The 15,644-nt window shown below is 48.1% G+C and overlaps 3 protein-coding genes and 1 long non-coding RNA gene across 4 annotated transcripts; 3 read left to right on the forward strand and 1 right to left on the reverse strand.

Annotated features, from left to right (window-relative positions):
- The first annotated feature begins 925 nt into the window (after positions 1–925).
- LOC117581865 (WASH complex subunit 3) lies at positions 926–1,755 on the forward strand. Its single transcript, XM_034269328.1, has 3 exons — positions 926–1,046; positions 1,101–1,543; positions 1,618–1,755. Exons 1-3 carry the CDS (start codon positions 1,002–1,004, stop codon positions 1,655–1,657), a joined length of 528 nt encoding a protein of 175 aa, XP_034125219.1. The 5' UTR covers positions 926–1,001; the 3' UTR covers positions 1,658–1,755.
- Positions 1,751–2,726, reverse strand: LOC117581866 (60S ribosomal protein L44). Its single transcript, XM_034269329.1, has 3 exons — positions 2,657–2,726; positions 2,249–2,422; positions 1,751–1,984 (listed from the first exon to the last, which is right to left on the reverse strand). The coding sequence occupies exons 1-3, from the start codon at positions 2,657–2,659 to the stop codon at positions 1,847–1,849; spliced, it is 315 nt and encodes a 104-aa protein (XP_034125220.1). The 5' UTR covers positions 2,660–2,726; the 3' UTR covers positions 1,751–1,846.
- An 899-nt stretch (positions 2,727–3,625) lies between these two features.
- LOC117581868 lies at positions 3,626–4,539 on the forward strand. The gene is made up of 2 exons (XR_004573681.1): positions 3,626–3,673; positions 4,240–4,539. It is a non-coding gene; the product is annotated as an uncharacterized LOC117581868 (long non-coding RNA).
- A 370-nt stretch (positions 4,540–4,909) lies between these two features.
- Positions 4,910–15,457, forward strand: LOC117581849 (multiple epidermal growth factor-like domains protein 8). The gene is made up of 4 exons (XM_034269305.1): positions 4,910–5,561; positions 5,638–6,054; positions 6,121–12,856; positions 12,920–15,457. Exons 1-4 carry the CDS (start codon positions 5,190–5,192, stop codon positions 14,083–14,085), a joined length of 8,691 nt encoding a protein of 2,896 aa, XP_034125196.1. The 5' UTR covers positions 4,910–5,189; the 3' UTR covers positions 14,086–15,457.
- The last annotated feature ends 187 nt before the right edge of the window (positions 15,458–15,644 follow it).

Raw genomic sequence — 15,644 nt, forward strand, 5'->3', positions numbered from 1 at the left:
CAAAATTGATAGAACCGACAAACCAAAAACACCAAACTATTCGTATTCGTATTCGTGCACCCAAGACTATGTTTTTGACTATTCGTTTTTTGAAAGAGACTTCGCTGCTGGCAGCAATTATTTTATTTGCAATTTTCGTTTTTTGTGCAACATTTAATAGGGCAAAAAATATATATACAAATATCTATTTTATTTCAAACAACCGTTTACAAATCCACTGCCGTGAAAAAACAAAAAAGAAGAAAAAAACACCAGCAACACGCATGCGTTTCGTTCTACAAAGATTAAGAAGGAAATAATAAGGGAACAGGCGATACTCTACTATAATTATGTACAACCACATATTGTAATTCTTTTGCATGAAAGAGACGCAAGAAAGTTGCAACAAAAGAAATTAAGAATTCCGATTAATGATTAAGAAGCCGATGGAGTGGGGCAAATTAGCGAGGAGGAGAACATGATGATTAGCATTAAACCTAACTAAGTCGTAATAAAAGAGTTCATTGTAGATTTGCAGGTCCCAAAAGGAATAAAATAATCCCAGCACATAAGTTTATACAGACATATAAAGTTAAAAAACAAAACAAAAACCAAGAAAATAACAAATAATACAAAATGAAAAACATGAATGGAATATAAACATAAAAGTACTTTTATAATAAACCGAACAACAAACGTACATAAAATTCAATGAAATACCATAAACAGATTCACACATTTCATGTTAAGATATAATATAATAAAGCGAATAAATAAAATATTTAAAACCAATTGATTATAAACATTTAAGCCCGCATTGTTTTCAACACCTAAGGCCCCCCGATAATGGTGCCCAGATGGATTTTTTATTTCCCACTGCAAATTCATTTAAACAGTGTTAAATCATTTAACAAAATAAATTAATTTGCAGTAAATATTTCAACCATCGAGTACAACTATCGATAATTTTAGCGGTAGATTTGCCATCTCCAGTTAATAGAAAATATAAATATCTTTAAAAAATGGATGCAAATGCAACAATTACAGGCGACGTGGATAAAACGCAGGTAACGGGACATATTCGGACAGCTGGCATCCTTCCTACACTCGATTTATTGCAGATACCGCCTCTTAACCAAAAGCGCATACTGGCATTTGTGAACCATTTCCTTATCAGCACCTGCACTTACCTCAATGAGTTTGCTTTGGGCTGTGAAACTAAGTTTGTGGAAATGGAGCGGCAATTACAAAAGACGGAGGCTTCTTTGATAATTTTGGAAGCCAAGCTGGCATCCATACCCACTGACAATGAAACGGATGTCGACACAGGCAGTCCAGCGAACCCCCTGCCAGTCACTACCGAGATTGATGCAGGCCCAACGCCCGTAGCCGAAGAACCACCTGAGCATGAGCCTGAAACTGAACAAGAGCCGCAGCCGGTGGGTGTGCGCGCCTGTGAGGATGTTCGTTATAGAAAGTTTTTCAAAATGCTGCATGTTGGAGTGCCGACACCGGCGGTCAAGCAGAAAATGAATTCAGAGGGCTTGGATTCACAGCTACTGGAGTGCGTATAAAATAGGAGAATATGCCTTGGCGGCACATATTGATCCCAGCCCAATTGTTTTCCATCTATTGCAGTACACCTGATCGAATGCTGGAAGATGGCGTCCGCGAGTAGACGCGACAACTTTTGGACCAGCAGCACAGGCTGGTCTTATTGTGATATATTGCTACATTTGTAAATTAAAAATTTGTTTCTAAAGCTTACGTCTACAATTAAATTTGTTTTATTTGCCGCTACATAAGCGCGGTGCAGAAAACATCTTTAAACACTTCGATATAAAAGAACGCTGTGGGTGGTGGCTGTCTAGAACTGGATCATCTGTCCCTTGCGCTTCTTGTCACCTCCCAACTCGAAGTGCTTGCAACGCTTCAGAGGAGTCTGCTTGCGGTACTTGCACTCAGTGCATTCCATACGCAGCACAATCTTCTTGGTGGTCTTAGCCTGCAAGTGAGAATAAATAAAAACTCATTAGTAAATGGAAAAGTTTTTGTTGCAACTAATTAAGCTTGTTTGGAGCTGCAGGTGGGGCGGTTATGGTCATATGAAGGACGACATAACGCTGCCTTTAAGGCCGGTGCAGCCGCCACATTTTGATTTGGCACCATATGTCCCACCAAAAAGCCGAATGCTCCATGAGCGCAGCGATTTAGGTCTACTGGAAGTGCAAACGATTTTCAATTTTTCTTTTAGCGGGGCGGCTCTTACCTTCTTCCTGAAGATGGGCTTGGTCTGGCCACCGAAACCTTGCTGTTTCCTGTCGTAACGCCTTCGGCCCTGAGCACCCTTACGCTCCTTGGACTTCTTGTACTGCGTCACCTTGTGCAGCTTGTGGACCTTGCACTTTTTGCAGAAAGTGCGGCGTTGTTTTGGTACATTCACCTAGTGGAGGAGGACACAAGAAACTGGCATATTAGATTCCCGGCAATGCAAGTAAACCAAAGACAATATTTCGAATTCAAATAGAACGCACTCAACGCACAAGATTATACACAATATTGCCACCAAAGAGCAACAAGCATTGCACTTTGTTAGTTTTCAATACTTCTACATGTTTTCAGCAATAATTATCGCGGATGTTTCACGATTTTTAAAAAGTAAAATTAACACACATACCATCTTGACACGAAAAACCAAAAGAAGGAATTAGGGATGTCAAAAACATACCTAAATATCAATATATCGATATTTTAGAGAATACAAATATTTTTGATATCGTACAGCTCTAGAATTTTTATAAAATTACTATTTTTGTTTACCTTCCAAAACTCAATTCAAAACGTAATAGCTGCAACTGTTGTTGGTGCTTCTGGCAGTCATTTAAATCAAATTGACAACATATAAAATCCACCATTTATATACTCAGTTTTTGGCGGTCCATTCACAACATTCTCATACACACAAACGCGCTATTCAGAACACTTGCCTGTTTGTGTGAAAACAAAATCACTCATTTAAAAGCTTCATGTTCTTAATTAGTTTACCATTCTCCATTTTTTGTCTTTTTGCTCGAATGAACAATCTTGAAGGTCGATACTATCGATGGTGAACCGACACAGTCGACGGTGGGCTAATTTTTCAACCATCGATAGTATTGATATCGCCATCGACTTTTCACCCAGCCCTAAAGGATCAGTGTGACAGCGGAATTATCGATCAAGTATACCGCCGGATCCTCAAAAATATACCATCTCATTTTTTTAAATATACCGTAATATTAAATCAAATTCCTCGATGTTGATATTCTATTTGATGGAGCTAGCTTGCAAAGACTTTTAACACTGAAACAATAATTTAATCCGATTGAAGAATCAATTTGGATTATTATAAATACTCCTTTTTATTGGATTGTATACCTTGTGACCTTATATTTTACACATTTTTTTTTGTATTTTACATTTGATGGTCAGGGAAATCTCTCCTGTGCCTAAACGGTCGTTGAAATTTTCTGTCAGAAGCTCTCCTGTTCTGAGAAAATCGATATATTTAAAGCTCTCCGACTCATTTCACAGTTGTGTACAGAAATACGCGCCTTTATTTAAAATAATTTCGTTTCTTTCGTTCCAGCGGATCCAAACGCTGGATTCAGCTAAGTATTCGGCATACATACACATGCTCTGTGTATGTACCAAGGTATGTACATATGTAAATATGAACGCTGGACCACCATAACGGGTCATCAAGTGTTCGCGATCGTGGCAACGGTATTCGTTCATACATATGTATATTTATGCATAAATTTATACATATACATGCATATATGTTTGTATGTTCTCTTATTTTTTGGAGATTGTCTGCACTTATGTAAATACATATGTGTAAACATACAACAGCGCGCTGCAATTGGTATATTTTGTTTGTGCTTATGTTGTCCCACAGGGTATATTTACATATGTTAATAAACTGCTGGCATTCATGGTATCGATACTGTATTTAATATTAACAGTGGGTAATAATGTTTGGCCAAAGTACTTTCGGGTTAGCCATATAACATATAATTCCAACGAAGCGACTCCTATTATATATTTAATTTGTTCATCTGCATTCACATATTATTTTAATGTGTAATTTTACTGACAATATCGATACAATCGATACCATCGATACCGACTGTTAGGTTACAGAGGCCTGGTAACGCGTGCTGCAGAGAACATTAATTTCAAAAGGGGACACTCCACAACATTTCTTTCGATTTGCAGAACTTGATGCGAACAGTCGCTGTGACTTTATTCGTGCATATTTTCTTCGACATTTAATTAATAATTAATCATGAGTCTTGACCAAGAAAAACTGCAAAGTGCTCTGGAAAAAATGGTCATTTCCGATGGGATACATTCCGAGTACAATAAGAAGGCTGTCACAATCGAATACTTTTAACGTTTAAATGAGCGCCATCATAAATTCTATGCATTTACCATTTTGTATTGTAAACTGCAAAACGAAAATTACATTTTGTATTTGTTTCCAAATAAGTTCATAAATATGTATACTCCTGAAAATCCTTGGTTGCATAAATAAACAATTAAATCATTATGTTTTAGTTTATCTTTGAGTGAGTCTCTACGGGATTACCTACGACATGAATCTAGTACGTCTCATTACCCTGATCACCGTGGGCCACTAAGTCTGTTCAATTTTGTGATGATCTCACCACTCACACATCAGCAGTGCGTACTGCTCTTTCGTACTTCTTGCTTCGGAAACGCTAATAAAGGATATTTTGCAACGTGTATATGTTATATATATTATCCATCTTACAGTCCCATGCAACAGACTTGCACCGAAAGAGTACCCAAAATGTTTGGTAGTTGATGTTTTTTCGTTCGCTGTATACGGTCACACAGTGGTATTTAAATACCACCGACCACTTTCCCCCCCGTCGCACTGTAAATAAATCGAATCGGAACATTTTCAACCAATTTTTAGCGAAAAATAAAAATTGCAAGTAAAATACAATTGTTCACTGTTTAATTCGGTCACGCCAGTGACCTAGGCCACCCGGCGCCTAGTTCGATGCAATGTAAGACCACGCTGGGCCAAAGCAAAGCTGGCAAAATCCGGATGTAAATAGTACCCATTGGCCGTGAGCTGCTGTTGAAAATTTGCATACAAAAAAAAAAGTGGAGCTGCTGCGAAAGCAGCAATTAAAATGCAAAAAATGTACGCGCTGTTGGCAACCTTGACATTCTGGATAATCACGTTGCGATCACCGCTTCAATCCCAACAACTGCACATACCGCCGCCAGCGCCATGCGATCGAAGTCGCAAAGTATTCACCGAACCCTACGGCGAGATCAGCGATGGCCCCTCCGGCTTCAACTACACCCAGGACTCGCACTGCGAATGGCTGATCAAGGCAAAGAACGACAGTCAGTATATAACATTGACATTCCACAGCATGGGCACCGAGTGTTCCTATGATTACATTTACGTGTACGACGGCGATTCCTTCAATTCCACGCTGCTGGGCAGCTTCAGTGGTCGTACACAGCCCCAGCGCCTGGTGGCCCGCAGTGGCAGTGTAAGTAAATCACAGTACAAATATTTATTTATTATATCTTACCCCCCACCGTACCACATTGCATACCCCCCCTTAGATGTTGATTCTGATGTACAGCGATACCAACTATGTGCTGGATGGGTTTCGCGCTTCATATTACATATCAAATTGCTTGAACAACTGCCACAACCATGGCAAGTGTATTGGCCATCAGTGTGTGTGCCACGGCGAGTGGGTGGGCCCCGACTGCGAGGACGAGGCCTGCCCGCAGAAGTGTGGCGAGAGCCAGGGTCGCGGCAAGTGCCAGAAGAGCATATGCCACTGCTCACCGGGCTACAGTGGCCGCTTGTGTGATCTCAGCGATGATCCGCATGGCAACAGCTGGCGCTGGCTGGCCACCGATGCCGAGGGCATGACTCCACGTGCAGCACACACCGCCGTGTACCTCGAGGAGGAGGATGCTCTCTTCGTATTCGGTGGCTATGATCTAAACAATGTGATAAGCACACTGCAGGTAAGCTAAACACCCAGTAAGAGACGCTTAGACTGTCAACTAATCAAAGATGTTGTCTTTCCACAGATCTACCGCTTCAGCACTAGCCAGTGGGAGGATGAGTGGGGCATTGCGCTGCAGAGTCGCCGGCACTTTTATCATCCGCAAAAGATCGATCACACCCTGCTGAAGGCTGTGCTGCAGCACAAGAACGAGGATGAGGCCAAGCTGTGGGGCCTCAATAGCGATGTGAGCTTCTTTCGGAACATTCTGTACACGCTGGCCGAATCGAATCTGCATCAGAGACGCACACGATCCTCCCTGCCGCTCACCATAGTCAATGCCAATTCCACCGACGAGGAACTCAACGAATATCTCGAGGATATCCTCGAGGAGGTCACCGATCACAAGCCGCACGGCCGCTATGGCCATGCAGCGGATCGTGTGCCGGGCGGCTTCGTCATCTTTGGTGGCAAACATGCCAATGGCAGCTTCTACAGCGATCTCTGGCAGTACAATAATACGGAAAGTGGCGGCAAGTGGAAACAAATGGCCATCAGGTCGCATCTAAAGCCACCAGCAGTGGCCAGGCACACGCTGAACACGGCCCGGGATCATTTGTATCTGTTCGGTGGCAGCCTAGAGACGGGAGAGTTCTCCTCGAGCATCTACCGCATTGCTCTGCCCCTGTCGGAGGACTCACAGTGGGAGTTGGTCAAGCCGAGAGGTGGCAAAACGTTGGACGTACGCCTGGCGGCTCACTCGACCGTCTACTACAGGGCGACACATTCGCTGATTGTTTTTGGTGGCATTATGACCAGCCTGGCGCGCTTCTCCAAGCTCTCGGATCGCATATTTGCCTTTCAACTGGATCAACTACACTGGACGGAAATACTATATCCACGCACAGCGCTGCGCGACACGAATATACCCAGAGAGAGGGCCTTCCACACGGCCACCATATCGGGCAACTACATGATTGTCTTTGGCGGCTACACGCATCGGCACAACAAGGACGAAATCTGCTACGATAATCAAATGTACTGGTACCATTTGAGTTGCCACATTTGGATCAATCAGGTGGTGTCCGCCGAGGACAGTTTGTACCCCAAGGTGCAGGGTGTGTTTGCCCAGGCGGCGGCATTGCGGCGCAATCATACGCTGCTGATTGTCGGCGGCTATCATGGGAATGTGAATGCCGATCTGTTTGCCTACGAACTGCCGCAGGTGCTGCGAGTGGAGAATGTGCTGTACAATCCGGAGGTCTCCTGCCGCTTGCATCCCTCGCACACGGCCTGCCTATCAAATCCAGAGTGCGGCTGGTGCTCGGCAGATAGCAGCTGCTACGGGCGCACCATTGGCGCCAATTGCACAACCAATCTGCAGACAACGCGATGTCCGGGCATATGCCCATCGCTGGGCGATTGCCACTCCTGCCTGGTGCATGGCTCCGGCTCTGGCGGCGGCAAGGCCTTCTCGGTGACAAGCAAACTGGGACTCAACGAGTGCACGTGGTGTGTGCAGAACGCCAAGTGTCATCATCGGGACGATAACTACGGCATCTGCGGCGAATCCACTGGCTGGTGGGGCGATCAGGGCACGGAGATACGCACACCCACACTCTGCACCATCAACGATCGCAGGCCGGGACTGACTTACATCAAATATCATTATCCCATTAACTATACCATGCCCGACTATGTGGGTATTGTGAATGCCACCATGGTGGACTTCTCCTCGCCGCCCTTCACGACCCACTTTGAGCAGAAGCTAGAGGGCGAAATGCTGGCACGACTCGTCGGGTTTGTGCGACCCAGGCAGCAGTGGAATAACTCGGCCATGCAGGTATGCAGCAGCTACTCCTCATCGCTGCTAAGACTTGGTCTGGGCCTGAATCTCGATGAGCTTGTGAATGTCACCACGCACAGCTCCAATCAATCGTACTGCAGCAATGTGCCGCTGCCCACCACAGAGATGCCATTCCTCATTGACTTTCAGGCCAGACGACGCATTGGCTTGAACAGCATCTACAACACGTATCAAAAGACCAAAATGGAGCTACAACATCTGCATGGCGGACAGCTGAATGCGTTTACCTTTGAGTATTTGGAGCCTTATTACTCGGGACACTGCACAAAGTATGAGAATTGTTTGCACTGTCTCACTGATGCCTCCTGCTCGTGGTGCCCGCTCACTGCCAAGTGCCATTTGAGGTCTGTCAATGAGTCGGCGGTGTGCACGGAGCCCACGGATGTCAGCCACTGGGCGTATCTTATAAGCAAACCCACGCAGTGTTCGAACTGCAGCAACTATGTGAGCTGTGAGGCGTGTGCTGCCAGTGGCCTGTGCGAATGGTGGACAGAGGATGCACGTTGCGGTCGCATTGGCAAGTCCAACAGCAGCGTGCGTGCCATCGAGCAGTGCCCGAGATCCTGCCGCGAGCGACAAGGCTGCCAGGAGTGTCTGGGCGAGCGTGGACGCTGTGTGTGGTGTGAGGCGAGTGCCCAATGCTTTAGTTTTGCGGTGTACACCAGTGAGTATCAGTTTGGCATGTGTCGCGAGTGGATGGATCAGGTGGTGCCACGACAACAGGAGAAAGTAGCAGCAGCAGCAGGAGAAGCAGCCCCAGAGGAAGAGCAGCAGCCATCGCCTCCAGCCATCCAACAGCAGTGTAAATCCTGTGAACAACATCGCAATTGCTCCGCCTGTCTGCGCACACTCAGCTGTGGCTGGTGCTTCGATCGCGACAATCCCATCGAGGGCATTTGCATGCAGGGCGACTTTAGCTACAGCGCCGGCAACTGCTCGCTGGCCCTCAACAGCTCCTCGCATCATGATGCCGAGTGGGCCTATGCCCAGTGCCCGGATGTGGACGAGTGCGGCCTCGGACTGCACGATTGCCACAAGGAGGCCAAGTGCACCAACACCCAGGGCAGCTACAATTGTCACTGCCGCAGGGGATACGTGGGCGATGGTCGTTTCAGCTGTGTGCGCACCTGCTTTGAGCTCTGCCAGAATGGTTTCTGCTCTGGTCCGCCCGACTACACCTGCCGCTGTGACTTGGGCTGGACGGGCAGTGATTGTGGCTTGAGTTGTGGCTGCAACAATCACTCAACGTGTGCCGAGCGGCTGGGCAAGTGCGACCAGTGCCAGGCATGGACCGAGGGCGAACGCTGCGAGCGATGTCGCCAGGGCAGTCATGGCAATGCCACCGCCCCGCAGGGCTGTCATCCATGCGAGTGCAACGGGCATGGCAATCAGGATTTGGGCATTTGCAATGTGAGCAACGGCGAGTGCTACTGCAAGGACAACACGCAGGGACTCAAGTGTGATGCGTGTGCAGCCGGCTACTATGGCGATCCACGGGACGGCGGACAGTGCTACTATCAGTGCGAATCGCGTGGAATACTCTCGAATATTGGCCGCAGTGCCATTGGCTCGTATCAGGCTTATCGTTCACCCTGGGGCGCCAGTCTGGAGGTGAAGGAGTGCCTCTGGATTCTGCAACCGAAGACGCTGCAGGCCGAAAAGTCACTGCTGCAGTTGGAATTTCAGTGGCAAAGCCTGGCCATGGACTGTGACGAGAATGCGGTGTACATCTACGACAGTCTGCCGGATCTCACGGGCGCCACGCAACAGAATCAACTGCTGGCTGTCGTCTGTGCTCCGTACAGCTCGGCGCGCATCATCGAGGCACGCTCCAGCCATGTCACGGTGCACTACAAACAGGCCGGCGATCATCGACACTTTGGCTTCAATGCATTGTATTCGGTGAAGAATTGCGTGGCTGGCAGCTGCCTGCCGCCGCACATATGCGACGCACAAATGCGCTGCGTCTGCCCCGCTGGCTATGTGGGCGCTCGCTGCGAGATTGAGGTGTGTCCCAGCAATTGCAATGCCAAGCGTGGCCAGGGCTACTGCGACACGGAGTACGGACGCTGCATTTGCAGCAATGTCAACTACGCGGGCGCAGACTGCTCCACGCTGGTGCAGCCACATCATTTGGTGCTCACGGAGCTGTTCAACACTCAGCTGCTGAGCGAGAGCCAGGAGCATTTGCGCAAGACAATTCCACGTTTTGGGCACTCAGTCAACGCCGATCGTCGCGGCTCCCTGTGGATGTTTGGCGGCTACTCACCCAATCATGGACCACTCAATGATTTTCGACAATTTGACATCAAGAATGGCACTTGGCTGCAGGTCACCGTGGAGTCCTCGACCCCAGAGGACAGCATGCCGCTGGGACGTTACTTTCATGCCTCTGAGATCTTTGTAAAGCGTCAGATTATCTATATCTATGGCGGCATTGGTGTGAATACGCGTCTGCTGGATGACTTTTGGATGTTTTCTATACAGAATCAGCGCTGGAGTCAAATCAAAGTGGAGTTGGACACAAAGGAGCTGGAAGAGGCCGAGCTGCCGCCACGTTTGGCCGGCCACACCCTGACCCATGTGCGCTATCAGGAGCACGAATCGCTGCTGCTCGTGGGCGGCCTCACGCTGAACAAGTCGCGTCCGCTGGAGCTCTGGGAGTACAGTCTGGACACTGGACGCTGGCAGAAGCTGGAGGCGCTTGGCGCACGCATGCCGGTGCTGTATGGCCACAGTGCGGTCTACCACGCAGAGACGCAGAGTCTTTACCTCTTTGGCGGCTATGCCTCGCAGCCGCAGAGCAATCTCTATGCATTAGATCTACAGAAACTCAGCTGGACAGAGCTGCCCAGCTTCAAGGAGCTCAATGCACCGGCCACAAACCTGCCCAGAGCACGCTACTTCCATTCTGCGGTGAGCACGGAGCACTACATGATTGTTTATGGTGGCCGAACGATACCCTACAATGCCACAGATGTGCTCATTGCTTACGTTTACTCGTGCAATCAGTGGGTGCGACTGACAGAGGATGTGGAGCTGATTGGACGCGTGCCTGCGTCCAATTATGCGGAGGATATGGCCATAGATCCCGACACGGGCGTCATCTTTGTCATTGGCGGCTGGGATGGCAGCGCCACACACAGCCACGTCACGCGCATCGCGCTGCCCGATGACATTTGCCAGCTGTGGAGCAGCGGCAAGTACTTGTGCCGCCACTACATGGGCTGCAGCTACTGCACCGTGCAGAACACGTACAGCTTCAGCAGCCACTGCTTCAGCCAGGGTCGCACACCCTGCGCCAATCACAACGGCACGCTGGTGGTCAACAATGGCGCTGCCTGCACGGATGCCTGGATGGCCAGTCGCAACTGCTCGAGCTTTGGCAGCTGCAGCGCCTGTCTGGCTGCGTGGCCCACGCATCACGAGGCGACGCCTGTGTGCCAGTGGTGCGATCAGTGTGGCATCCAGGGCAGATGTGTGCCCGCTGGCGTGGATTGCTGGCGCAGTGCCTGGTGTGGCAATGACCAGAGTGTCGCTGTGCTCGGTCTGTGCCCGCTGCCCCAGTGCTATTGGCTCAATTGTGAGTCCTGCCTGCTGCAGCCGCAGTGCCAGTGGGCCAGGAACGAACTGGGCAGCGTCGAGTGTATATCCAAGGAGCTGGTGGAGAAGAATCAATATCGCGTCATCGATCGCTGTGCGCCGCCCTGCCACAGCCATGAGAACTGCACCAGCTGCCTGAGCAACACGGATCAGGATCAAAAGGATTGCAAGTGGTCCACTATGCTGGGCCAGTGCCTGTCGCCCAGCGCACAGCCGCTGCTCTGTGCCGGCGGTGTGTGCGGCCTGGTGCTAGAATCTGCCGAGCTGGATCGCTGCCCGGAGCCGTGTCACGTGTACCAGCAATGCTCTAGCTGCCTGGAGCATGCCCACTGTGGCTGGTGTGCGCGCGAGGGCCGCAACGGGGATGGCATCTGCACGGAGGGTGCGCTGGAGAGCAAGCAGGAGCATCCATCGGGCTCTACCTGCGATCTCATCTACTCAACGTGGCGCAATGACTCGCATCTAACCCATGCTGATGTCGTCTCCTGGCACTACATCCACTGCCCCGCGGAGAACGAGTGCACCAATGGACACCACAACTGCCATGCTGTCTCCGAGCAGTGCATCGATCTGGACACACCGCTGGGCTACAAGTGTGTCTGTGCGCAGGGCTATCGCGAGGAGCAGGGCACCTGCCTGCCAGTCTGCACGCAGGGCTGTGTGCGCGGTAAGTGCGTCAGTCCGGACGAGTGCCAGTGCGACTTTGGCTATGTGGGCGCCAATTGCAGCATTCAGTGCCTGTGCAACGGGCATTCCAACTGCGAGTCGAGCAGCCTGCTGGACATTTGCCTCAAGTGCCACAACAACACGATGGGCGAACGCTGCGAGAAGTGCCAGCCGCTGTTTGTGGGCAATCCGCGCGAGGGTCTGGCCTGCCAGCCCTGCCTGGAGTACTGCCACGGCCACAGTGATGTCTGCGTGGCCTACGACTCGGATCCGGCTGTGTTCAACATGTCGCGCAACGATCTGGATCGCATATTGCTCGAGGGACCCGCGCACAATGCCACATGTCTGCGTTGCGGCAATCACACGGCCGGCGATCGCTGCGACAGCTGCCTCACGGGCTACTTTCGCGGCAGCGAGGATCTGCACAAGGAGTGCCGCCCGTGCCAGTGCCATGGCCATGGCAGCATCTGTGATCCAGTCACCGGCGAGAAGTGCAATTGTGCGAATAACACGGAAAGCGATGCCACCTGCACAGCGGGTGGTGGCAAGAATTCCGCTCAGCTCTGCTGGAGTGTGCAATGCTCCAAGTGTCGCGACTCGTACGCCGGCAATCCCATCGATGGACATCAGTGCTACAAGCAGATAACAGTCGAGTCACGCATGTGCTTCGATGCCAAGCCAATAGGTGAGTTTGTCTGGAAGTGTGCCCCAAAGGTTCTCCTCATTGAATTCCCCTTTCTTTCCACAGAGGAATGCAAGTCAAAACCCGCTGCCCTGAAGCCCGGCCAGACGGTGTTCTTTGTCATCCAGCCACGCTTCATGAACGTCGACATACGCATCATTATCGATGTGACCCAAGGTGAGTTGGATGTGTTTATGTCGCCGCAGGACGACTCTTTCATAGTGGAAACGAACGACACAACGGGCTACCATGAGATATTGCTGGATAATCGCTACAATTGGGGGCCCAAGCTGCAGCGTGAACGTCCCTTGAATGTCGCCCTGCCCCGGCATGATAATGTCACCATCCAAAAACTCTTTACGCCCGAGCGACGCATCTATGGCGAGAAGGATACTGGCGGCAATGGGCTGAACATGAACATGAACAGCTACTATGTGCCGCAGCTGCACGACTGCAAGAGCCACGGGGGACACAATTTTATAGTTAAGGATCAGCATGCCAAGGATCTCAGCACACATGTCACCCTCAACCATTGCAACACGCTGCTGCGGCTGTTTGGGCTGAGAAATCGTTTGGTCCTGACACTGCCACAGCATGCACACAATCTGAGTGCCACGCGTTTCTTTATTGCGCTGCGCGCGAACTCCGGGCCAGAGCCCAGCTATGGTTCGGTGGTCTTTCGCCAGGATCAGCTGCACATCGATCTGTTTGTGTTCTTCTCCGTGTTCTTCTCGTGCTTTTTCCTCTTCCTCGCCGTCTGTGTGATTGTGTGGAAGGTGAAGCAAACGGCGGATCTGAGACGCGCCAGGAGGCAGCATGTCGTGGAGATGCTGCATCTGGCCAAGCGCCCATTTGCGCAGATCTTTTTGGCATCCAACAGCTTGGACACGGAGAGTCCGCGTGCGTCCACCTCCACACGTGCCATGCGCCAGCGGGCACGTCAAGCGTTGCTGCTGCAGGAGCAGGCGTCCACGGGTGATCCCATACCGCCGCGGCTACACACGCGCCACCGCCATGCCAGGGACATTATGATGGTGGCCATTGAGCCCACGGCCGATAATCAGGCCGCTGTGGGAACTGTCTTTGTCAGCCTACCCGGTCGATCCAGAGCACCGCTGAGCATTGCTCTGGGCTCCACGCTGATCACCTACTCGCGGCAATATCCACTCAATGCACGGCAGTTTATGCGTGCCCAGCGGGCGGCACACCATGTGGCCCATCATCCGGCATAGGCTGCTGGAAATTTGAAATCTCATCGTTTAGCATGAACAAAATATTTAGTTGTATAAGCCACGAAACTAGTGAAATATTTGTGTGTGTGTCTGTCTGCAGCAGAATATATCTGGATATAGCTTAGGTAAATAATTGTACATAACGTTTAGATAACGCAAAATAATGAATATTCCTATGTACATACTCGGTACATGCAAAATGTACGAACAAAGAACAGCAGTGGGCAGTGGAAAAGCAAAAACAACATACATGTCGTGTGCAAAATACCGTGAGATGTTAAAAAGGGTTGACCTGTCCACTGGCTGCTATTAAAAGTTGTGAAAAAATGCACACAAGTCTAAAACTTAATCTATAAAATAATATACGAATATATCTACATATATTTAATGATAAAAATACAGGAAAATGGATAAATATTAGATAAACTAAGCAACAAAATTGGGTCTCGACTAATTAAAAAAAAAATCTACACAAAAAAAGAAACATTCACAGAACAAAACAAAATTAATTATTTCGACTGATTTTAAAAGGAAAATGTATTCACGTGTTGGTATTGTTTGATTTTTTAAACATAATCTCTATGTAATTGGCTGAGAATAAGCTCATATATATGTGTGTATTTTAAACGGTAATAATTGTGAATTTAAACCAGTGTTAAAAATAAGAACAAAATGCAAAGAGAAAAGGAATATGTAAACCAAGTGAACAACTCGCCAGGCAATATGGAATTTTATATTGTACCTATCTGATCTGATCTATATATATTCTTGTGTGTGTGCATGTCGATTTGTTAGCCAGAAAGCCATACGAAAACAAAGAAAATCATGATATACGTATTATATATGCTGTACTGTACTAATAGTTTACTGAATGTGTCATAGCATTAGGCAGGTGAAACGATTTAATGTGTTTGTTAATGTCTTAAGTGCAGTGTTTGCGTCAAATGATTTATGATTTTACCTAAGTATTTAAGTGTATTTTTTGTATAAAGTATTATAATAATTCCTTATCTGTTGGTGGTTTTTAGCTAAGCAATTTGCTCAATTAGTTAGTTAGCTCTTTATCTTTCTCTCTCTATGGAAATGCGCACTCGTCACGCACCTATGTACCTATTATATTTTAAGAACAAGCCACAACTATATTTATGTAACCCAAACACAAACAAACACACACACACACACTTGTTATGTTTACACACAACACACGGCACACACAAAATGCGAACAAATCATGGAATTACGCAAAGATGGATAGTCCTTTGCATCACATCACATTGCAGACGAACAAAACTGAATCTTTCCTAATGCGCTCTTTACATACTATGAAATCTCAGTAACAGTAACCAAAAGGTTGTAACAAAACAAAACAAAAACACTCACTATATCACTTTAATTTAAGAACAAAACAACCACTTTCTCCCTCCATTAGGTATTCCCCCTTTTTTTGTTTTTAGCAAAATTTTTAGAACTGATGTACATTTAGAAATTATTTTACAACAAAATCGTCCCATTCTGCAATATATGTATATGTATCTATGTATATTTATGTGTATTTATAT

This window comes from Drosophila guanche, unplaced genomic scaffold (genome assembly GCF_900245975.1).
Source record: "Drosophila guanche unplaced genomic scaffold, DGUA_6, whole genome shotgun sequence".
NCBI classification, from domain to species: domain Eukaryota; kingdom Metazoa; phylum Arthropoda; class Insecta; order Diptera; family Drosophilidae; genus Drosophila; species Drosophila guanche.

Bases quoted from the DNA above. Each gene is read 5' to 3' on its own strand.
- LOC117581849 (XM_034269305.1), top strand. From the start codon at position 5,190: ATGCAAAAAATGTACGCGCTGTTGGCAACCTTGACATTCTGGATAATC. The intron at 6,055-6,120 runs GTAAGCTAAACA...GTCTTTCCACAG, and splicing joins ATGTGATAAGCACACTGCAG to ATCTACCGCTTCAGCACTAG. The intron at 12,857-12,919 runs GTGAGTTTGTCT...TTCTTTCCACAG, and splicing joins CTTCGATGCCAAGCCAATAG to AGGAATGCAAGTCAAAACCC.
- LOC117581866 (XM_034269329.1), bottom strand. The intron at 1,985-2,248 runs GTAAGAGCCGCC...TCTCACTTGCAG, and splicing joins AGCCCATCTTCAGGAAGAAG to GCTAAGACCACCAAGAAGAT.
- LOC117581865 (XM_034269328.1), top strand. From the start codon at position 1,002: ATGGATGCAAATGCAACAATTACAGGCGACGTGGATAAAACGCAG. The intron at 1,047-1,100 runs GTAACGGGACAT...GATTTATTGCAG, and splicing joins GCGACGTGGATAAAACGCAG to ATACCGCCTCTTAACCAAAA. The intron at 1,544-1,617 runs GTGCGTATAAAA...CATCTATTGCAG, and splicing joins TTGGATTCACAGCTACTGGA to TACACCTGATCGAATGCTGG.